Source organism: Engraulis encrasicolus, chromosome 13 (genome assembly GCF_034702125.1).
Source record: "Engraulis encrasicolus isolate BLACKSEA-1 chromosome 13, IST_EnEncr_1.0, whole genome shotgun sequence".
Taxonomy (NCBI): Eukaryota; Metazoa; Chordata; class Actinopteri; order Clupeiformes; family Engraulidae; genus Engraulis; species Engraulis encrasicolus.
The window spans coordinates 30,056,033-30,080,710 of NC_085869.1; the positions used below are offsets into that span (position 1 = coordinate 30,056,033).

At 45.2% G+C, this 24,678-nt stretch overlaps 1 protein-coding gene across 17 annotated transcripts in view; it reads left to right on the top strand.

The window, feature by feature from the left end:
• The first annotated feature begins 14,357 nt into the window (after positions 1 to 14,357).
• The window catches only part of usp9 (ubiquitin specific peptidase 9), a 76,208-nt gene continuing 65,887 nt past the window's right edge, over positions 14,358 to 24,678 (top strand). For 14 of the 17 annotated variants that reach the window (XM_063213628.1, XM_063213633.1, XM_063213640.1 and 11 more), the window contains exons 1-2: positions 14,471 to 14,886; positions 22,235 to 22,494. In XM_063213628.1, the coding sequence (XP_063069698.1) occupies positions 22,393 to 22,494 (102 nt within the window). In that variant the 5' untranslated portion in view covers positions 14,471 to 14,886; positions 22,235 to 22,392. The other 3 variants (XM_063213631.1, XM_063213645.1, XM_063213629.1) reach the window with 3 other exon arrangements.

Consider the following 24,678-nt stretch of genomic DNA (forward strand, 5'->3'; position numbering starts at 1 on the left):
AAGGTACAGCCGTTTTACAGAAGTTTGGCTTCCAAAGAGCAAAACAGCTGAAACCACATAATGTAAATAGCCCTTTTTCCATCAACAAGATGATTCACTTTAATGTGATGTGCATCAAGAAGTTAGTGCAACACATGCGATGGAAAAAGTTATGTCTCTCTAAGGCCAGTTTGTCACACTAAGTTAACTTTGCTCAGAATACAGTGTATATGATTGACTGATGGAAAAGGTCTTCTGAATATAATTCATGTCTTTAAAAAAGTTTCAGATTGATGGTTTAGTGCTTTCTCCGGATGCAGAGAAAGCATTTTAAATTTGATTTGGGAGATGATTCTATTAGATGGGTCAGGGTCTTATATGATGAATCACAAGTGGCTATTCTAACTATTGTCATTTAGAGGTCATTTCCTGTAATGGCATTGTTTCTAAACAAACTGTGGGCTACCAAAGTTCTCTATGCCTCGTTTTACATGTCAACAACCCCCGTGACCCTACAGAATTACATTTTGAACAACTTTGGGCATCGTAAATAGGTGGAAAGTAGAGATTTATAAGATGGCTGCTTCTATGCCCTGGTGAACCACAGCAAAAGCCCAATGATAGCATCAGCTAACTCGCTGGATTTCTAAATGTAAGGCACAAATGGAGTTCATGTCATACCTGTCAACTTTAAGCTCCCAAAATTCAGGAAAATTCCCATATTTTCAGCCAAAATTCGGGAACTTTTTCTATAGGCCAAATTCTGACAGTCATCAATGGTATGGCAGAGACAGATGGGACGGTGTGTTGTAGGCTACTCTGCTTTTCACAACAGCGCGCATGCAAAAACAGTCCTGTCTAAAATCCCCCAGCACATGTTTTAAATGAGCATAGTCCAACAGCGTGGAAAAACAATGAAATGAAAACAAAGCAATGAAATGGGCGCAATTGAGTTTCTTCTTGTTGTTTTGCTGCATAAGTTGTCTGCTCGTGCAAAACTTTGTGCTGGTGCAGGTTGTGATTAGGTTAATCGCATGATTCGCTGTTCCGAGGTTTACCATATGTGTTGTATGAACTGACAGTTTCTGAGGCAAAAAGTGGGCGCACAAGCACTACGGAGCTCGAGGGTGACAGCTCGTATTTTCAAAGAACTTAAATTCTTGGTGGCATCTGGCATAAAATCTACTGGCAGGTTACGGAGCTTGATAAGCAAGACCCTCTCGGCCTCTCTTCAAAAGGGGGTGAGGCTTGTCAGGCTAACTGAAAGGGACGTGGGTATAGCCATGGAGGTAGTATAAGAACTGGAGAGAGTGAATAAGCCCCGCCTCCAGTCATTTCAATGGGAAATGCTAGGCTAGTGAATTCATCCAAAATTGAATGAATTTTCCAGCTTCAAAGATGGAGTCGTTTCCGCCGACAGTTTACTCAGCCAATTACGTGCCACGTTATTGTCTGACTTACTGTTGATCAGAAAGCTATATGGAAGACGGGCATTGGATGCATGGAGGTATTATAAGGTGCCCAACCACAGACCTGTAAAGGTTGCGCACCCACCAATCATCATGAGCGAAGTGGATGTCGGAAATGCAAAAATGGTGACTTGCTAATCGGCGAAGCTAACCAGCCAAATCCTGCCCCTCTGGGTATAGCCTAATTGGGCTACTGGACCCACAGTGTTTTTTGATAATGGGAAAATATCAAATCGGGAAGAAAGCGGGAAATGAGTCAAAATTAGGGAGTTTCCCGGGAAATTAGGGATGGTTGACAGGTATGGTTCAGGTATGTGCCCAGACTTAGCCCTCAGCATCATGTTCTAACACCATTTAAGCCATCTTACATCGGATTTCTCCTTTAATATCCCTGATGCAGATACTGTGAGATGGAAACACCCACACCCACAGAGAAAATTGTCAGTGTTGTTTACACTGACAGTGCAATGGAAGTGGAACATGAAGAAGAAATTATTATTGTGATCTGAGAAGACGTGGTTCACTTCAGTATACAGCCTGGGATTTTTGCCACCTTCAGGTTCTCAGGAGCTCCAGAGATGGCTGACGACACTGCTGACGAGACAACCAAGTTCTGGCAGAGATCTTATAGACAGAGATACGTAATTCTAGTTCATTTCTGGTATCCACTTTCTGTCGGGTGAACGCCCCTTTAGGAGACCTTCGGATAGTAGACCTTCGGAGTCCTGAGGTTGAGAATAAATTGAGTCCCCTTAGTGCTGTAGATGGCGGTAGCGCGCTTCTCGTGCAAACACCTCAAAAATAGAAGAAGAAGGAGGGGACAACGCCCCCTTAGGAGACCCAACTTGAGCACACTCTTTTGCATTGGGTGGGTGGGTTTTGAAGCCTCTTTATTACTACACCCTCTTTGGTTCCGGACTGTGGCACATGAACGACACAGATCCCGGAACAATCAGGGATAAGACGTGTTTTGTTTTGGTTCTCTTTTCTTTTTGCACCTCCACTTGAACCTCCACATCCACACAGCAGATCATTTCAGCTTAAGTAGGCTAAATTAAACAGTCAGAGGCCAGCATACTGACATACTGTACGTGCATCTGCAATTGAATTACATTATCCATATAATGCCAATACATGGGATGTAAATGTGGGAACATGGAGCAGCAAAAATAAGCTGTGGGACCAATGGGCTGTGGGAACATAGAGCTGACCCCGATTTGGGAGGCTAAAACCCGGTGCACACCAATACGACACACCCAGACTTCTAACTACGAGTAGTCAGTTGTCTGTCTGGTCCTCTTGGTCTTGATCGCATACAGTTTTGTTCCTGAACACACCATGCCAATTTCACCCGAGACAATTGAGGTCTTTCTGCTTAGTTTCGGCCGGTGTGTACTACTCTGGCTTTCACACTGACAGTGTCGGCGTGCGCGGCCAGTCCAGTTCAACCCCCCCACCCCCACAGCCAAAGCTAGCGTGCTTCTTTGCCATTCATTTGAATGGGACACCGCCGGTTGCTGTCGTCCAAAACCTGCTCGAGTTCCCGCGCCGCTGACCCCTGACTACCGCCAGTTGGTGTGGAATTACAGATATGTTAACATGTATTTTCGCCACCGCCTGTAAAAATTGCTTCCGTCCCGCGGCGCTTCACTGCTCTGGTGTGAAAGCGGCCTAACCTCTGCGTTTGAGAGCTCGCGGTTCGGCTGGCCATGTTTTCGCAAAGTCAACTCTCCAGTAGGCTTAGTAGTAGATGCATTACTAATGACACCAAATAGACTATAGCCTACGATGCTTATTGGCAAAGTCCCCCTCCCAATAATAATTTAAGACGTCATTCTACCTCTGTCTCTTGCTCTCAAAACGCTATGCCTTTTGCGGTTTCATTATTTCACTGTAAGACTTAATTTCTCTCACTGTGACCTAGTTCTCTAAATAGGAAAACGGCACACTGTGCATTGCGTTACAAGATGTCTAAACAAAAACACTGTAATGTTGTGCTTCTGAAATTCGAGTAGACATTTGTGAGTTCTAGCTTAAAAACTGCCCTCCCGCTTCCCGCTTGCAGCTAGCACAAACAAATCAGAGTCCGGCATGGAACCCGACCACCGACGCGGTCCTCAACCCAACTGAACATGCTGAAAGTCTCCCGACAGAGACCCACGAGCACCAACGTCCTCCAACTCACCCAGACGCATCGAGACACACATAGCCAACTCTGCCCCAACTATCCCCAACACTCGACAATAGCGAACCGTCGGGTTGATGTAGAGTAGCCATGATGTGATGAGCAAAGACTGCACAGCCTCAGGCCAAATTCCAAACGGAAGGCAGTGGCTCGATGACTCCCCTCCTACATAAACAGGTCTCTGATCAGAAATGTGAAGTTAACGGATTAGACGGTCGTTGCGGACGGCACTAACGAGTGTGCTGCCGTGCGCATTTGATGTTGTGGCGATTTATGGCGGGAGTTACGTTCGTCACGTTAGCGCTTAACTTACGCAGGTTATTTGAGCAGTGAATGGCCGGCAGGCGTAAAATAGGCTACAAATAGATCTAGCGACTGCATATTTAGTTACTGCAATGTTGAATTATCCCTTCGATTCTCAATATCTATAGCTTGGATGGCAGCCATGTTTGTGTTCCGGTTCCCCGTTGAGGGGGAGGTAGCGCACAGCATTTTGGGTATAAGGCAGCACCAAGTCAGCATCTGATGTTGCCCTCAACATATCCCCTTTACGCCCACAAATGCAGTGAACTGCCAAGGGAGGAAATGAGGCATTTTTGTGGAATCCCACTTGATGACTCGATGGCTCGAAACGGGAGGCAGTGACTCGATGACTCTCCTCCTACATAAACAGATCACTGATCAGATAGGTGAAGTTAGCTGATGAGGCAGCCGTTACGAACGGCACTAACGAGTGCGCTGCCTTGCGCATTTGATGTTACGGCGATTCTATGGCGGGAGTTACGTTCATCATGGTAGCGCTTAGCTTACGCATGCTATTTGAATGGTGAATGATCGTAAGACGGCGGAATCGTAAAATAGGCTATAAATAGATCTAGCGACAGCATATTTAGATACTACAATGTTGATTTATCCATTCGATTTTCAATATCTACATACATAAGTGTCAGAATAAAGAGTATGATAAGGTAGTAGCTTGGGTAGTAGCCTTGTTTGTTTTTCAGGTTTCCGGTTGAGAGGGAGGTGGCGCACAGCATGTTGGGTACCAAGGCAGCGAAGTCAGCATCTGATGCTGACCTCAAATATCCCTGTTACGCCCACAAATGCAGTCAACTGCCGAGGGAGGAAATAAAGCAATATTTCGTTTCGATGACTCGATGTCCAGTTAGCTCACTGGAAGGACAGCTACCTTTCCCATTTCGAACGTAGCCTTATTCACCTCAACGAGCACCAATGAGGTCCAATTCACCAGCATTTAATGGACCTATTGCACCTAATCACCTAATCAGCAGCCTCAGATCAATGCCATTACACACCAGATCTGCATTGCCTCATTAGAGAGACTTAATAAGCTCAGCCTTTTGTGTCAGTCTTTCCCTGTCTCAAATCACGCACTTGTTACCGTGCAGTGACGGTTAGTGCATAGTGCTCACAGTGCACTGAGGTCTTTAGTGCATACTGTCGTGGAAAAGTTTGACCACTGCCGTCACTGGAAGTGACGGGTGAGCATAGCATTAGCTCACCAAAATGTCAGTCGGCTACTGCTGACATTGCACAGTGTCATCCTTGTATTTACGTTTCCTTCATCCCAACTGGCAGCTATTTCGTATACAATACTCAGCTTGGCATGAATAGGTTGGTGTCTCAGCAACATTACTGACAGAATTAGAAGACTGTTGACCAAACTCTTCTACTGAACGCCACGTTTCTTACGTTTCATTGTCAACATAGCGACCATTTAGTGTGTGCAGTGTCCATCGTTCAAGCATTGCTTTTTTCACCATTGTTGGGGCATCATCTGGGCACTTTCACTGAATTAACCAAACATTTCATCGAGAGCGCCCTACGCACTGAAATAGTGCCCGAAGTGCTCAAGTGTGCCATTTGAGACATAGGTCTAGGGTTTGTCTGGTCTGACATGTGTTAAGACCCCTTTGTTTTACTCCTGCAAAGAGTGTACCTGTGTTGAATTTTGTACTTACCGTTTTTAATTCCTTGTTTGTCCAAGATCGTTGGGTTAATTAAATACACCAACTCGAATTAACTGCTTTCTGGTTCTTCTCCTGTGGGGTTACAACAACGGTAGAGAGAAGGCAGCTCATTGATGTCATAAGAGCATAGTACTACAGCCTCCACAGCCATTTGGAATGGAACGGCATGGCCTCAAGCAGAGACACTTTCTTCTTCTAACTGTCCTTGTTGGCGGCAATGCCCTCACCGCCAGGTTTGGAGTGTGAAACAGGTCGCAGGTCTCTGTGAATTTTTGACAGCTGTCAGAGCCCAGTCTCGCGGAAAATCAACTGTACGCTTCGTGGTGCCGCTACGATATAGCCTCGTTTTTCGTGGTTGGGCGCGCTGTCGTCGAGAGTGGGTGAGAGAGAGGGCGAGAGAGAATGACCACCCGAGCAGCGTGCATTCCGGGAGGGGAGCGCTGTCGTTGTGTCAGCTTCATGCCATCTTTCCCTTCCTCCAACATTGTCCCTAACCTTAAAGGGCTCTGCATACTTCACGTGCGCACTTTGTCGCGAGTGGCGCGAGAACCATTAATGACGTCATCACTTGCGACAGACTATTCATACTTCAAAAGCGCCTTGCTCGCATTGTCGGAAGTGCCCTCTGCTGTTCATGAGAGAAACGGCAGTATTTTTCGCAACTCGCAGCGTGAGTTCTACTGATGTATAAAATAGAAAGCCAAACACGGCTGCTGTAGGGCTACTGAACGTCTGACTTGTGACTTACCACATTGAAACATATATTTTTTGTTGTAGCCTACATTGCCAGATCATTCCAAGACCATGTGAGAGCATTGTTCTGGCGGCAGAATTTATAAATAGATCGCCGAACACAACGTGCTTCTGAACAAAGTAAACAATTGTTTCACTGAACAACATTTAAGAAGATAAAATAACTCTATGACATTTTATTATCCTCAAAATGATGCAGGATCCATTCTGTAGTAGCCTACAGTAGTTGTAGCCTCTCTTCGCAACTCCTGCTTTGTCTGCCTACCTGCATGGTCGCTGGTGGCGCACGACAAGTTAGAAAAATCCTCGTGTGCACGACGTTGCGCCGAATTTTGAGCTTACGACGGGGGGCGTGTCGAAAATTTAGGTCACGTGACGGCGCGAACCATCGTCGTGAGTGAAGTATGAAGGAGACTAGCGCCACTCACGACAAGTATGAATCCCCCTTAACCCTAAACTTAACCCTAAATCACTTGTTTGAAATGATTGATTACCGTCGTTTCCAGTTAGCCTTCACTCACGCTTGATTGTTGACTTCCGTCCGCATTATTCTTCCCCCCAGAACCAAACTACCCCAATTGTCAATTCCCCCTTTCGTCACCCATCCACGAGAAACGAGGCTATTCGTAACGGCACCACGAGGCTTAAAGTTGTTTTTTCTTCTGGTTTTCTCGTAAAGACTTCACGAATGGCCCGAGATACAGTTGGCTGTCATTAACCAGTACACCCAGTATGTCCGCCAGTGAGTGCGTTACAATATGCGACCTTGCCTCCTCCACTTGTGCTTGTCTCCTCGTCCTGCCTCCTGGCCCCTCCTCCGTGGAGAAAACAATAAAGTTTCCCAGCTGTCAGCCTAGCCACAACAACTTTTGAGGGACTGTTTTTCATTCACCATCCCAATTGCAAATGAGAAAAAGACTTTACAATTGAGCTTTTGCAAGACATTGAAATATAATGCTGTTGTCAGTGATGTCATCATGACATATTACTTCCTGGTACGAGGAGACAAGCCCAAGTGGAGGAGGCAAGGCCGCATATTGTAACGCACTCAGTATGTCATCAGTGTGACAAACTGTACCTGCACAGCCCTCCAGCATCTTCCACATGTGCTGCTGGAAAGTGTTCAGGTGCAGAGGAAATCCTGAACAGCAAGTGGTTGAACACATACCGTCCGAACGGGGTGATGAAGGTTGTCAGCAGCTTGCTTTCTTCTGCCAGAGGGATTTGCCAGAAGCCGGAGGTAGAATCCAGCTTTGTGAATGCATTCGCCCCACCAGCATGCGATACTTATGAACGGCATGGCGTTTTCCATGTGCGTTACACCCATTTGTGGGGGAAAACAACCCATGCAAGTCAATTGGTGATGTTGGGGTTTAATAAACGAAAGATACGGACCTGTAGACTAGCGTTGTTCACGCGCAACATGCCGAAACGTGTTGTGTTGCCAGCTGTTCAAATAATATAGCCAAACAGCCGTGGCTGAAGCATGGAATGTGTTCATTCAGGCTAGCCGATGTAGCATGTAAGTCAATGAGACATTCGGTTTGTTTTCACCCATAAAGGGGCGTAACATATTTTTAAGAGCAAAGTACCCGAATGGCCGTTCAGGAGTATCACCGGCTGGGAGTATGTGTCGTTCCCTCTGAACCCACTTGTTTAGATGAGTCAAGTCGACACACAGCCGTATCTTGCCATTGGTCTTCAGCACTATGACCATCCCAGCACACCAGGCCAGGGTGTGGGTTGTGTCACATTAGAAATGGCACCCATGCTGACCATTTGATCTTGGTCAGTCTTTACCTGTCACAGAGGGGGAGAGGCACTCGGCATGGAGAAGACGGAGTGTGGGATCAGAATCCAGTCTGATGTTGTAGGGCTTCTTTAATTTGCCTAGCGTGGTGAACACACTGTGGAACAGTGCCTTGAAGCCCTTTTGTTGTGCTTTCACTGCATGGACCTGCTGCACCAGATTGAGGGCCATGATCACTGGGAGGCCTAACAGAGGCTTGGACAGTTCATTAACAACATATACATCCTGTCTAGTTGTTTTGCCCCTCAACATCAGACTCCCTTTAAAACATCCCTCAACCTTAAGTCTGTGGTGCACTGGGCCATAAAGCACTTTCCTTGGCTGCTGCAGTGCCCCATGGATGCTGCTGGAGTATACTCATGAACGGCGTGATGTTTTCCATGTGCGTTACGCCCTTTTTTCTGGGAAAACACTGGGGGAAAAGCCAATGCAAGTTAATAAATGGTGTTGGGAAAGAATAAACGAAAGACAAGGACCTGTAGACAAGCGTTATTCACGTGCAAAATGCCGAACACATGTGTTGCTGGCTGTTCAAATAATATAGCCAAAGAACCGTGGTTTAAGCATGGACTGTGTTCATTAGGCTAGCCGATGTAGCATGTAAGTTAATGAGACATTCGGTTTTATTTCCCCCATAAAGGGGCGTAACGTGTCACAGGTAGGGGGCGCACGTATTTCTAGACAGCGCCCCCCATTTAACCAACTACCACCCTGAGGAGAACACTGTATACCACAACACATGCGAGGAGACAAGGGTTACGTTTTAGTCACAAGTTCTTTTATTGTCTTTACCCTAACCCAGAGTCACTTGCCCAGGAGGGGCTCTAATCAGTCCATCAGTCCAGGGTTCGATTGGGGGGGCACATCAGGGGTGGCTGTCGCCTTAGAGCGAGGGCAGACTGGAGGTGGAGGAGCCAACTCTCTTCGGTGTAGCTGGGGGAACAGAGGAGGAGTTACCAGCCAGGGTTCTGGTTCGAGTGCTCACATTTTACTTATTTATATAGAAGTGCAATACTGCCGAGATACCGCGCAGTGGGCGCGCTTGTTCAAAACACACGTGCGTAAACGTCACACTGTAAGTGCCATTTCAAAATACACTGCAATCGGGTCTGGTTAAGCTACTCGGCAAAACCGGTGCAAAAACATTAGTGAATCACTAGTGAATAGCAGTCCACATTAGCGTGGGTGTCGGCAGCTCTCAACTAACTCTCAACACTGTACTGTCCGGCCCAGTGGAAGGCATAGAGCGAGAGAGCGAGCGAGAGCAGGAGAGTAGTGGCCAGGCACAGCCTGTGCATTCCGGGAGCGGGGCTTCCATTGGGAGGTCACAGTCACCATAGCATTTGGGTATGAATCGGTTACTTCCTTTTGTCCTTTCGTCCTTTCACCCCTCCGGCTTTTCCAACGCAGTAGATCAGACCTACGCTCGAGGCGCGCACCACCGGGCAGTATGCCAACCATGGTTCACGTTAGCCGGCTGTGGCTGGTCAAATTTGCCAGGCGGGAAATACTGAGGTAACTGCTTGGAAACTGCTGGCTGGGCTGGCTGGCTCATTTTCACTGTCGTCATCTGTCGTTGACTGTTGTTTTTTCGTTGTCCCGTTTTCCACCATTAAACTGACACCATGTTAAGTTATAGACTTTGTATAACAACAAAAAGAATGACGGAGACCAGACTTGACTTACCCGTTTACTGTAAAAGCCTGGAATAGAAGTAGCACCCCTTAAATGGGTCCATGGTACAAGATATGGCCTACATCATGAACATTCCATTACGGAACACATACAGCGTAATGGGGACCCTGTCAACCGAGTTCGAGTTTGGAGGTCAACACTTTCAAGATGTCTGAATTCAAGATGGCCGATTTTTTGTTTGGCTCTTAACTTCTGACCAGTCGGATGGATTTGGCCCAGATTTGGTGTGTTAATGCTCTTGGGTAGGTTCATGAACTGATTCGAGTTTGTAGGTCAACACTTTCAAAATGGCGGAATTTTTATTTGGCCCATAACTTCTGACTGGGTGGATTGATTTGCCCGGTACCACCTTATTTTAACGGTTCACCATTTCAGTGAATCTACCATATTAGGTACAGTGTAATAACCAGTGTAACAATATGCAATACCATGTAATACTAGTGTAATACCAGTGTAACAATATGCAATACCATGTAATGCCACTTACACAAAAATACATGATGTAGTACAAAATTGGTACATGGTGTTACACTGTTATTACATGGTGTTAAATATTGTTACAATGGTTATTACACTGTACCTAATGTGGTATATCCACTGTAATAGTGACCCATTAAAACAGTGTTACCATTTGCCCCATTTTTTGCTTCATTTTCACAATAGTCATTTGGTTTTAAGCCTATGCAAGTCATTGATCTATGTATAGATATTAAATATATTTCTTTAATATTTTGTATTTATTATATACGTTTGTGAAAAGGTGGACGGGAGTGGTAGGAATGATGGGGGACTGGAAGCGTTGTGTTTCGGGGATATACCTTAAGCAGTCGAAGGCGACTGCACAGACAGTCTAGTTTCCATTGGAAAACTCATTGAAAAATGCATGTTTTGTTAAAAAACGAAGGTTCGAGAGAAGCATAATGAAATTGGGCATGCCCGATTTACCACCTGCTTTCTTTTCTCTACTCAACTGTCATTCGTCTGAATTCAGCGCGGAAAGATAGACACGCCTATTTAACCAGCTACATCCCATTCTCCGCTGTGCCGTCATTTGGTGGAATTTCAGCGCACTGGAATTTGGAACACCCCTTAATTAACTATATAGCATTTATTGTCTGCTCACCTGTCAGCAGCCAGAAATTTTCTTTCTCACTCGCACCCACCACCTCCCCTTTCGCCTGTCGCTGTTCGATCAATTCGTCAAGTGTCTTGCCTTCGCTTCCTCCCAGTTCACTTCGCTCCATTGCTCTCCAACCATCATCTGCCGGGGGTGTCCACTCAGAGTTTGCACATATCTGCGGACGCAGATACTGCCCGAGCTCTCATTGGTGCTCGAGAATGTTTACTGCATAGACATTTCTCGGCCGTGGCAGTACTTCAGCACCACGGCCAGCGATCTTGCCCAATACGCCTGTAATGTATCTCAGCTTCTTGAGTGCAGTGGTCCCTGCGGACCCCGTGAAGCATGTTGATGATCAGTCCACCGCATGAACAGCCACTCACCTGCGAGAGTGGCACGATCACGAGAAGTCCGTTCTCCAGTGAGAACAAAGATGTATGCATACATGCTTAATCCAAATTTCAGATAGTGAACTAATGAAAAGTTTCTGAGACTGAATAATGTCTACTTCCATAAGCAGGGCTCTAAATTAACTTTTTCCACCACCAGCCAATTTGGCTAGTAGACATTTTTTCTTACTAGCCAAATGGAAGGTCAACTAGCCATTTTTTTTTATCTCACCAAAATAAACCATGCGTTAATTATGTTGCTTTTAATTATTCCATTAAACTACAGTATATCCTCAACACAGATAAACAATATAAACATTATACTCAACATATTTCACTGTTCAGTTTATTCTATAATTATTTAGTAATTATTTTTATTACCTGCATTTTCATTATTTTTTATTCAATTTCCTCTGAAAACAGTGAATTGCATCACACATGCCTCTCACATACCAGACCTATGGTGGACCATACTGTACAGACAGCCAAACACTAGCCTATTACACCATCACTCAAACCTCACATGCAGTATAGGCCTACACCTCACACAAAAACAGCATGCCTTCAACACACATGTTGCACACATACCAGACATACACTAGGCAAACACACACAACCAAACACTACAAAACCTCATATCCCCCACATAGTATCACTTAAACTTCACACACTAGGCCAAATGCCATGGACAATGCACAGAAGAGAGGGGTGGGGAGGAGAAGAGGAGGACACACACACACACACACGCACACACACACGCACACACACACACACAGCCAACTCAGTGCGATGTGTATGATGTCTGCATTGTGTGTTTCCTTATGCTGCTGCTGCTGCTGCTTCACACCTTTAGGTTCCTGCAGGATTAATACTTGCTTCACTCTAATATCATGCGCTTGGAATGACAATAATTAGGCGACGCTATGTCTAAACTAGTAGACATCCAATAACATCACGGAGACCACCAGCTTACTTTGCTACTTTCATAGCGTCGCTAGTTTTTTGTTACCGTTTTTTTTCACTTAGGCCTACTCGATCATCCATGTCAAACTCGTGCATGGTCTTTCCGATGGCGTGGGCATTATTAGGAAACGACAACTCCATCGTAGGTACGGTAGTTGCGAGGACCTCGCAAATATCAGACGACTTCTGACAGCAGAGGGGCTACACGGTTTTGACAGACAGCTGTCATGCTCCTCCACTCATGCCGTTTTCGCTCCACCACCACCACTCCATTTCAGCGTCACTACAGTTGCAAGTTGCATTCGCCGACACATAACCTTTCTCTAACCACTGCCACATTCTTTTTCACCCGTCCAAAACCTACAAAACCGAAGTAATCCGCGCTAGTCCGCTCATTGAAAATATTTGATCAACAGTAGTTCCAGCGCGGGCATCTAACACGCAGCCAATGAATGTGAAGCTGCGTTATTGTGATTAACGGCCAGCCAATGGGTGTGGGCTACATCATGACGGTAGGCCTAATGTTCATGGGTAATGTAGGCGCCGTTTTACGTTCATCAGACGGCAGTCAGCCACAAATCTGTGCTGGTTTTGACGTTCGTGCGTTGACGTTCGGGCGCGCGCTAGAGTCTACCGGCCAATCTGGCTAGTGGATGATTTTTTCTACTAGCCAAAATTGATTTTCACCCGCATTTGGCGTGTTGGCGTGCGTTAATTTAGAGCCCTGTTCATAAGTACATGAATGCACAAATAGGCTGGCATAAGAGCATCTGTAGGCCTAAAGGTTGCGGGTGTGTTGAGTTTTTTTTCTCTGCACAAGGCCTTTGGAATCTAATGCCTTTGAAAGAATCAATTAATTGCTTTTTTCTTTTTCATGATAATAACATCTCAATTATCGTGGTAATTAATATGCAACATTAACTCAACCTGCTTACACCAATAGTCATGCTTTCTAAGTCACTAAAAATGTAATATTGTCTTTTATATAACCCTTAAAATGGAGATCACTTCAATTTGATACCAGATAATTCTTACAACTCTAGGTTGTTGCCTGGTCTGATGACGAGTCTTGATATCTACTGCAACACTCAGGTGGAATGGTCAGAATTTGGCGTCAACAACATGAAAACATGGATCGACCCTCACATCAATGTTTCAGGCTGGAGATATAATGGCATAATATTTTCTTTGCACAATTTGGGCCAATTAGTACCAATTTATTTTTGTTGAAATGCCACAGCCTACCCGAGTATTGTTGTAGGCAGCTCAGGCAGTTCTGAAGGCAAAAGGGGGTCCAACCCTGCACTAGAGGGGTGTTCCTAATAAAGTGGCCGGTGAGTGCATAATAGGCCCATATGTGTATTTTTTTTTTAGAAGAGCCAGAAGAACCTTTAGAACAGAGGTTCTCAACCTGAGGTTCTCAAGCCTCATTTTGACCTCATCATGAGCCTACCCACGCCTCCCTTAGTACTAGTATCAAACATTTAAATAGACTAATAGGCCTAACTAATACCTCCCAGCTGAGCACCCCCCCCCCCCAATTAGGCCTACATGAGAGCCATAGTAGTGCTCCCATGCCCGTAACACAATATAACGGAATGCATGAAACAGAGGGAGAAAAGTGAGCAATAGGCTATTATGAAGCAAACACAAACTTAAGGTGTTTCTGAATGCTGCTCCTTCCTGTTTAACACTTGAGTGAGTGGGCAGATACCCCAGGAAGTGTTTTAAGCTATCCTGCAAATTTGGTCAAATGCCACCATATATTTTTAGTGTTCCACTTTCGGCAATCAAGCAAATTATTAGCAGGCTGATGATGAGGAAGTCCACTTTGCCACGACAAATGACTTCACTGACTCCAACCATGTTCAAGCTGCATGAAAGATGTTGCAGAACTCTCCATGGTCAAGTCTAGATCCACCCCTAACAGTAGGTGGCGATACAAAGGGTTCAGATTTTTGCTATCTGCCTTGTTAGCAAATCGTGTTGGGAGCACAAAACCTGGAATGGATTCTTCTGATAGAGCTGGAGTGAGCTACAAGTTAGCCTGCCACGTACCAGAAGACATTGCTCCCCTTTGTCTGGTACGATTTAGACAATTTCTCAGTCACTAGAGAAGCCTGCAAGTGACTATCGAAGACGTTAAAAAGCATTCTGGTATCGCATGCATTTCGATTATCCATTTAAGTTGACTAACATTTCGGCTAGCTCTGCCCCGCAAATTTCTATGGGAGAAGACTACTGCCGCCATATTGAGCAAGGTTCCGCTGTTTGCCATGCAGTGACTGACTTGCTCGGACTGAACTGACAACAGATCGGGGATAGAAGAGTTGGGGGGGCTGCCGTTGCTGGTGACGCAGGAAAAACACCCAAGAGCAGACAAAAAAAATCCAAGGGACTGAGATCACCTCAGCATTCATTTTATGTAATGCGAAACGGCTTTTACGCGAGACGTTTGTAAAATAAACGACAAATGAGTTATTGGAGACTGGAGTAGCTAGTGAATAGAGGAGAAGTCATATCTAATTTCTGGTAAGTGGCTAGTGTTGCTAATGTTTGGGCTAGCTCGCTAGCTAGCGATAGACGAAAAACACTGTTAGCTTGCCATGGACAGCTAACATTAGGCATTAGCCGTATTCCTTCAACTGCATAACTTGTCTGGCTAGCACTAGCTTATTTTGATATCAAAAGTTGTTCATATGGGGTGGCTATAATTTGAGTCATCGGTCACGGATGATGCATTGGGTTGACACCAAATAGTAGAATGACAACTTGATTGCCTTGCTTACACTCGCTTTCTGTGGAGATATAACCTTATATTAAAGCCGGTTGATGTCTAAACTGAAGTGAAAATGGCTGACGGCCTCTTCCTTATGTAGCCAGCTGACTGGACTAGCTAGCTAGTATTACCACGGCGCGCGTTAAAGATTTAGGTTTCGTTATGTCTCATTTGTAGACGCATTTTCCAAGCATTAGCGAACCTTTCAATAACACAAAGTAGTTTCCTTTATCTGCCATGGAACATGAAATGTTGAGATAACGTTGTCAGTCACTGATATAACGTTATAACGTTTTTAGCTAACAAGAAACGTTCGGTACGACATCATTGCAAGTCTGGTTAGCTCTTGGCTCCCCATTACTCCCAATAGCAAGCTAGCGATAGACATGGCATTACCATATTCGTTAGAGTAGTTGGAATGGTGTGCTACCAAGCCATAGAGCTATCTCTGCAGCCAGCTAGCAATAGCTTATCAGGAAACGGGCCTGGATTCTGCGTTAGGCCTATTTACTTGTTAGCGCTCTGAGTTGACGATAGACGACGAGTTGAATTTGCACTGTATTGCTGTTTGGTGTTCAATCATTTCGTTTGGATCATGAAAGTTGACTCTTGAGTAGTATTTATTGTGGCTTGACCCACCGGAAACGCCCATGATGAAGCCTGGCTTTTTCGCACTACTCAAAAGGACATTAGCAAGCTTGGTAGCATTGTGTAGCTTGTCGGAACTTGGGCACCTTGGGCTGGACAATTATTCAGCGAATTGATTTGGTAGGTCGGTTAAAGCACCACACTGTGCAAATATAATGCAGTTTGATTGGAAGTAGGCTTATGAACATCTGATTTGATCATTGGTGTCTCGTGGCTGCGCTCAATAACATCCAACTGTTTTTGACAGCAATTTGAACGGGGCACGAAATGAAGTTGCTATCAATGACTTGCTACCCTAGCTAACGGAGAACTAGCAAAAATCGAGACATACGGAAAATAAACATCTGATTATGATTGATTTGCTAGCTGTCATCGTAAAGGTAGTTTCTAGTGGCTTGCTTGTTGTTCAGAATCAGTAATGTAAACTGTCATCTCATTTGAATAGCTAACGTTTATAGACAGCTCCAACAGTTAATATTAGGTAAGTTCTGCTAATTCAGTTAGCTGGACTACGGTATACCTATTTATCAAGTCGCGTGAACAGCATTTGAAAATATTGGTTAATTTCGCAGTATGTCGTTGTTATATTCTTAATGCAGCATTGCTGTCAAATCCCATTTTGTGACCGATGACAGGTCTTTCCTTTTAACGTTGATTATTGCTAAAGCAGTGTCATGCCTAGGAAGTCATATCAAAACACGGTAAGCTAGCATTATGCCATAGTAGTGGTTCAATAAATAAAATATTGTCCTGACATACACATTGAATCTTAAGTTCTATTACCAACACATTTGGCATTCTCTCGGATAGATTTTTTTTCTGCTTTGTGAAACAATTCAATGCATGGTTAGACGTTTGTGTTGGAATAGGACATGTTTGGTACTGCCTGGTCATATGGGTGCTGGGCGGTTGTCGATTTGCTATAAATAAGTACTCGCATTTGGTTAGACCTCACATTTCAAGTTATTTTGGCTTTGATGCCAGCTGTTGAGGGGGGAAACGCCACCAACCTACGGGGTTTGTGTTTTAGTGTTATTATTGATGCTTTTTTCAATAGTTGGTGTAGAAATGAGAATTGGTCATGATTTTAGTTGACAGAATTTGTAAGTTATAGCTATGTGACCTGACGTTATTTTCGCCAAGGAAAACGTCATGCAAAGATGTTTGAATGAGTAGAGTAGAGTAGAGTAGAGTAACTTTATTGATCCCCAGGGGGAAATTCAGGTAATGTGCATGACACCTGTGGCGACCAAGAAGCAAAACACTTTCAAAACCTTATTGGAGTTTTGCTCGGTAAAAGTGTATGCTTTATCTCTAAAACCCTTATAGTTGGCATTTGCAGATTGCTGTGGTGTCTGGAAGATTATAGTCTGTTAAATGCAATATGAATTGGAAGAAGTACCCCAAAATTGTACGTATTGATAGGCTGTGCATGTGAATCTGGGTCTTGTGCCTGTCATCCTATTGTATAACATTGTCACGTAAATGCCCTAACTGAAATTCTCTCATGACAACAGTGCAGCCCTTGAGCACAAATACTACCTTCAGCTACAACTATCTGGTTAGACCAGATTGAGAAGTATTTGTCTGCCTTTGCTGGAAGGGAATGCGCACAGAGGGCATGAAACAGCTGTTGTTCCTGTGACGTTGCACTGGTCTAATGACCTGATTGATCAGAATGTTGCAAACCTAAGTTTGCCCATTGATATCCATCTGCATGCAACCTGTTAAACAGCTGGTTTTGTTGAGGCTTTTTAATTTTTAAACTCTCCCTAAAGGATCTAGTTCAATAGGATATAACATAGTTAACCCCTCTTCATTTGGTACTGCCTCTCCTCACTGAGTGTTGCAAACCTAACTTTGCCGTTTGAAATCTAGTGGGCAACCTGTTAAAAAGCTGCAAAACTATAGGATTTCTTAAATCATCCCCTCTTGTCACAACTATCAACGGTTTCAGTCTGTGTGTGAATATAGGATGGAGTGTTCCATTCTCCTCCCCTATGGCACTGCCTCCCTGGTTTTTAAAAAAACGATGGCTGCTTTTCTCTCTTTTCCCACACAATCACCAAGCCACTTTGTGTATGTTTTGCAGCACAGATGATAATGCTCATCATTCTGCTCACCACCACCACCAACACTACAAAGTTGGCAGTTTTGAATGAGCCAGTAAGGGCACACAAAGACTGAAGGTCTGCTGCTTTTGTATATCTGCTAGTGACTACTGGCACTGAATGGGGTCTGAAAAACTTTGGGATGGCTCACTTTTTTTGGGGAGGGGGACTCAAAAAGTCTAGCAGCTGGGATGGATGGTAGTGGATGTTTGGGAAGGTTTTTCCCACTGGCTTGAAGTGTGGAGTTTGAACCCGGTCCAGCGTGTCTGTGGCATTGAACGCTGTCGCCCAGTAGACACAGGAGAGAAGGGAGGGTGAAACGAGCGAGCGAGGGAGGGAGTCCAGTCATTCCTCCTTGCCAGGAGATCCCATGGCTTCACAGGGGAATCCCCCCTGATGTCAGACATCCTGAAATTTGGAGTGCGTTCGCTGTGGTTTTGCCGCATCATTTTTTAAAATTGTGGCATCAGCACATCTGAGGTATTGCTGATAGTGTGTGAAGGTCGTAGTGGTTGGCTTTTTAATGATTTATCTGGTCAAGTCATTATTTTGCTATGCTGATCTAATCCCAGGATAAAAGGCCCAGTCAAGTCCCATTCTTTAGTTTTTTCATACTTTATCCTCCGTAATGCAGCTCTGCTGGGTTGGAGACTGTATACTGAAGGGACCTTTGTGACTTCTTGATTCCCAATGGCTGTGTGTTATCATGCTGTTCACCACATGGTTCCAAAACAATGTTGCAAAGAGATATCGGGCTAGTAGTATTTGCAATTAATAAGTTTGGATTTTTCACGAGAGTGATGGCGGAAGCAGGCACCTAGTAATCCCAAGGAAATAGCTTGTGTTTGGATCTTTGACACAATTCTTCATGTGACATCACTGCACCAAGCTGAAGTTCCTCAGCTCATATTTATTTGTGTTTTGTTTTGTCACATGATGTTTGGTTCTAGACCAAAGTAATTAGCTTTTCCAGTGACATTACAGTTGTTGGCCACCAAGCTGTCGCCTCTCCCCACATCCAAAATTAGCCCTCTTTTTTGCTTTGCACTATCAAATCCTGATTGATGGTTCCAGAGTTCAGTCCAGTCTTATCACTAAACAGAGAATAACCCAGTGCAGCTTCGGTCTGGAAGTAATGTGGTCCAGCGTACACAAAACTTTAGGAAGCTCTTTTACTAGACCTTGGCCTCGGTCTATTTTTTCCCTTGCCATGTCTTTCTCTGTTTCTCTCATTTCCTCTCTCTCTGCATCTCTCTCTCTGCATCTCTTCCTCCGTCGCTCACCCTGATGTCTTTTTTAACCTTTTATTACATGGGGTGTAAAGCCAATTTACATACACGGCAGAAGGAGACTATTTTACTCATGCGCGTGCTTTTGGCGTGCACGCACAGAAAAGGCCCTGTGATATGAATCTAAAGAGGAACTGCACAGAAGCCCTTTTCCCTGTGTGTTCCTGTGTGTTGCCAACGGGAGATAAATAGAGGTATGGGGTCAGGGGAGACAGTGCTGGCCTGCTCGGTCTGGTAGGCCCGCTGCCAGGCACGGCCCCAGAGTAGCAATAGAGACTGTATCCCACCGCCTAGCCTGCCCACCCCACCCCTGCACCCTCACCACAGAGGCATTCTGGGTATGTGAGCATCACATCCTGTCTCCTCTGGGTCCAGTCTGGTAGCCCTGAGGAGCAGCATCTAGACCTAGTTTTTTCACCAAGCACGTCGCCAAGATGCAGCAGCAGCAGCATCCTCTCTCTCTCTCTCTCTCTCTGTCTGTCTGTCTCATCCCCTTCTCTACCTGTATCAATGTGAGAGTGACAGGCGCTGGTGTAACATAGGTTGCATCAGGTGATGGTGTCTGTTTAGTGGTATTTTGTTGTCTTCCATTACATCGCAGCCTGGTGGGTACTGTAAAACCAGAGAAGGTGGATCTAACCATTACCAAGAAGCGGCATTTTGTTTCTTTTCCGGTATCCACTTTATGTCGGGTGAACACCCCTTTAGGAGACCTTCGGTTAGGAGACCTTCGGAGTCCTGAGTTTGAGAATCAATGAAGTCCCCTTAGCGCTGTAGATGGCGGTAGCGCACGTCTTGCGCAAACACCTCAAAAAGAAGAAGTAGGGGACAACGCCCCCTTAGGAGACCCAACTTGAGCACACGCTTTTGCATTGAGTGGCCGTGTTTTGCGATATCTTGGTCTGATTCAGTATTTTTGGTAAAACCCAGCAGAGGGCATATTTTTTGGTTAATCATTTTGGGCAAGTTTTCATTGCTCATCATTCGTTTTATTCAGGACTTTGATATGCTTGGATGCCAATGCCAAACAGTGGGACATACAAATTTGCTTGTTTCTGGATCTACTTCTTTTTTCAGCATTTTAGAATTTGCTTGGTTTGATGAAAAAGCCAACGGTTAGAGGGTTTTATCACACCACCATTATTACTCATTAGTGTGAGCTGGAAGCTGCCTCTCTCAACTTTTGGGGCTTTTGTTTTGGTCTTTATGCAAACCGAGAAATAGATCCATAGATGTCAGATGGATTCATGCAAGTATTCTTATTGGTCCTTGTTGGAATGTCCCTGTCAGCTTTCCAAGAGAAAAAAAAGAATCAAGGGGAAAAAAGAAAGCCAGAGAGAAACTTTGGCCAGGTCTTTTTTTATAGACATATATGATCATTTGACTTGTGTAACACCAGAGACGGGGGTAATCCATTTACGTCAGTCTGCTGAGCGCTTTCAAGGCAAAGTGGTAGTGCCCAGTGGTATGTTGTCTTAAAAAAGAAACGAGCAGGAGGGGAAAAAAATCTGCACATGTTAATCATCTGTAGCTTTTCCTGCAACCCTTGGAGAAACACTTCCTGGCTGCCTCACAGCTGCAGGCTGGAATTCTTTCCGTCTGCTGCTTTGGGGTCTTTTTTCTCTCTTTCGTTCCTTCGCTCTCTCCTTCCACTTTCTATGATCTGTTTCCCCACTCGCTCCGTCCTCTGTCCTCTATCTCTACAGAAGCGTCATCCACTCTTTGTCTCTTTAACTTCTCCTCGTGGTTTAACTTTTTTTTGTAATCTCCTCCTGACCTGTAGTCTTTTGGACCCGGGCCCTCCCTCCTCACTGGCTCATCCCCCAGCGATGTCGGTTGTCTTATCTCCTCTTGCTGCCCTTTGAGCGCTGGTCATCAGGACAGGAGCCTGACTGGCTAGCTGAATGTGCAGGTTGCTGCTGGGTGAAGGAGGCCCACTGTACAGAACCCTCCACTGAGCTGGGGATTACACATTACACTCTCAGGGCTGCTTCCAGTGACTGGCTTGCAGACGGGCTGGCTGGATGGTCAGGCGGCCTGTGTGGGTGCGCGAAAGTGTCATCACACCGCTCTTGGCAAGAGCTGCTCACACACTGGCTCGCCGATCGCAGTACCCTGCTCTGGGCAGGTCGTCCCTCAGTACCAAAAGGCTCGGGAGAGGATACGTGGAGGTCGCCTCAGGGCACAGTGACAGCTGTTTGTTTGGCGTGAAATGTTGTGCAGGTCCTCATGTTTTGTCACCAGGAATGGGGGCGATTCAATATCAGCAGCTGCAGCGTTTCACTTACACAGCTTTCTGTTCTTGTAGGTGACACAACCACAATATCACTTGAATAGAACAGGATGACATTGTCAATATTTGTTGCACAGCCATAGGGCTTTGTTTATATGTTGGCTGTTGCTCAACCTGGGTGACTATAGCATTCCATTCATCAATGTCGGAAGTGCACTGCAGATGCTGTCCATTATACACAACATGACTTATGTTCTCAAAGCTCGGCAGGCATCTTCATTGACCTGTTGCTGTCATCATCATTACGGTAGGGACACATAGACGCGAATTTGGCCAAGCGAAGCCAACTTCGCCATTCATTCCTATGAGAGAGGCGAAGGCAAGCGAACAGGAGCGAAGCGAAGCAAAATTATTAAAGAAAGTTTAATGTTATGCAAATGAGGAGCGAATTCGCCTGCCGAGGCCCAATCAAATCAACAACATAACTGTTCCATTCCATTTGATTCGCTGCGACGACCTGATGACGGTTGAATTTCGCCTCTCTTCACTTCGCTCGCTTTGCCTCCTATGTGTCCCTACCGTTAGGTTGTCAAGGGTCAGTCCAAGTGGTCGTGTCGTGCATATACCATTGACATTAATGGTATATTCTCAATGTTTCCCAACTTCGTAGAACTGGATCCATCATTGTCGTTAGGATTGGTCTGAACCCTAAATTCCTGAAATTCCAATCATATCCATGGGTCTGTTGATAATGCCCTAAACTTCTCCCTCTCTCCTTCTCTCTCCCCTCCCTCCCCACCCTATCCCATCCTATCTGCAGGTTATGCAATGGTCTCTGCAATTCCTCCAGTGCTTACGGTGGTGCTTTCCCTCTCCTGCGCATGCCGCTTGCCTGTCAGTCTTGAGGAGGCTGTGATTTCTCCCCGCGCGCCAGCCACATAAGTGGACAAGATTGCAAAGATCTGCCCCGTGTCGAGTATGACGGCCACCACGCGTGGCTCTCCGGTGGGGGGCAACGAGAGTCAGGGCCAGGGACAGGCCCCCGATGGCCAGTCCCAGCCCCCGCTGCCCCAGAACCAGGTGAGGAGAAAAGACGCACGCGCATACATCATGCATACATTTTGCTCCCAACCAATCACAAAAACATTTATGCATTCACACACACACACACACACGTGTACAGAACCATCCATGGGTCCGTGTTTATTGCAACAATGCATATGCATGCATACCTGAACATGTCCAAATAGCCCCATGTCCATCCCCCCCTGCTCCAAATGCTGCCACTGGAGCTGATGGCGCTGGTGCTGATGTTGTCTCCTGTGTCACCTCCTCTCCATGTACAGCTGGAGCTGGATTTGCTGCTCGCACAGAACAAACACACGCACGCACGCACGCACGCACACACACACCAGGGGTGGAACTTGAGTTTTTTCCGCACCACTCACTGTGGCAGGTAGCTTTCAAAATCTACCAGTCACTCGCCGTTTTTACCAGTCGACTCATATAATAATAACAATATTTGACATCAGTTCATTATTATTATTATTTAAACTATTATTATTGGAATTATTATTATGATTATGTATTCATATGTTTGCGTTAGGTTGACCCTGTTCACAGAATGGAGGACTTCTTACGTGGTTGGAGGTGTGGGGGCCTTCCCCCAGAAGCTTTTGATTTTTTAGATACAAGTTCCAATCAATTTTAGGGTGAAGAATGGCAAATCCTGTTGTACAAAAAATCGCTAGGACATTCAGGTTATTCATAGCTCAAGTCGAGGTTAAAGTTTTCACTCGTCAAAGTGACTGGTGGGTTGAAAAATGTACCAGTCACCACTGAAATTTACCCGTCATTGGCAGGTGGACGGGTGCTTATTTCCATCCCTGACGCACGCACACACACACACACACACACACACACACACACACACACACACACACACACACACACACTGCTATATGCTCTTAATCACAGACAAATGGTCTGTACACTAATTGTTCGGTCTTGGACAGACAAGCTGGTTAACCTTGTTCTTTTTGCCTTTTCTATCAGCTGATCTGAAGTTGATGTCTGTCATCATTTCCCCATAGTGGTTGAGTTTCATTTGGAGAGTCCTCCCTTATTGGCTTGATTGTGTTCTCAAAAACCTGTTATACTGTTACTGCATGCATGGTAGATTAGCTTGAAGCTCATTATTTGAATATGAAGATGATCATCAAGAAATGTTGAAATTAGGGCTGCTCTGCTTCAGATGCTATATAAGGGACAAATTGGCCAAGTATTTTCTAGACATTTGAGTCCTTTTTTATGTTGTCAATCACAAAATATAATGAATGCATCATGTCACAACCACTAGTGAAGGACCTAGTGTACAGGCTTTAATTACCCACCCACATGCACACGAGAGAAATACTATGAGACCAGGGGTACCTCATGTACCAAGACATCCGTAGATTTCCTATGGAATCTTTGCCTAAGTGAAAATGCTGAAAAGATACATTTACACCTAAAATTTCAAATGTAACAGTCCATGCATAAACAGATTTTCATGCTGATTCATGTGGTATGTCCGATTTCACATGAAATTTAATAGGCATGCACTTAATCATGTTAAGTCAGTATTAGTACATCTGAAAATGTGTGTGAAAGGCTCCTTACGGAGCTTTTTTGTGCATGAGACCCCAGCTTGCTGTGTACACACATACACGCTTAAAAACGCAACATAACATGTGAAGACGCTGGAGAGGTCACGTGTACATGCTACACCACACGCATCCGTTGCACAACCCATGTGCAGAAAAGCATTGACATCAACGTCTTCCTTCTCACTCCCTCATCTGTTCATGCCACCTGCAGCAGATGCCAGGGAGAGGCCATCCGCACACCTGCTGAGATGGAAAACACCTCACATCACCCCCTCTCACACACACACACACACACACACACACACACACACACACACACACACACACACACACACACACACACACACACACACACACAGCAGTTCACAGTAGTACGTACGTCTTCATCCAGGGCCGTTGAGATGGGAAACACTGCCCATAATCAGTCTACACACACACGCACACATACACAGGTACATTGTAGTACACACCTCTTCATCCATGCCTGCTCAGATGGGAAACAACCCCAATCAGCCATTTCCCCAACACACGCACGGATACTCTAGTAGACTGTATTACACCTCTTCATCAGGGGCTATTTAGCCAGAAAATGACTTCTGCACAACATTGATCTCCA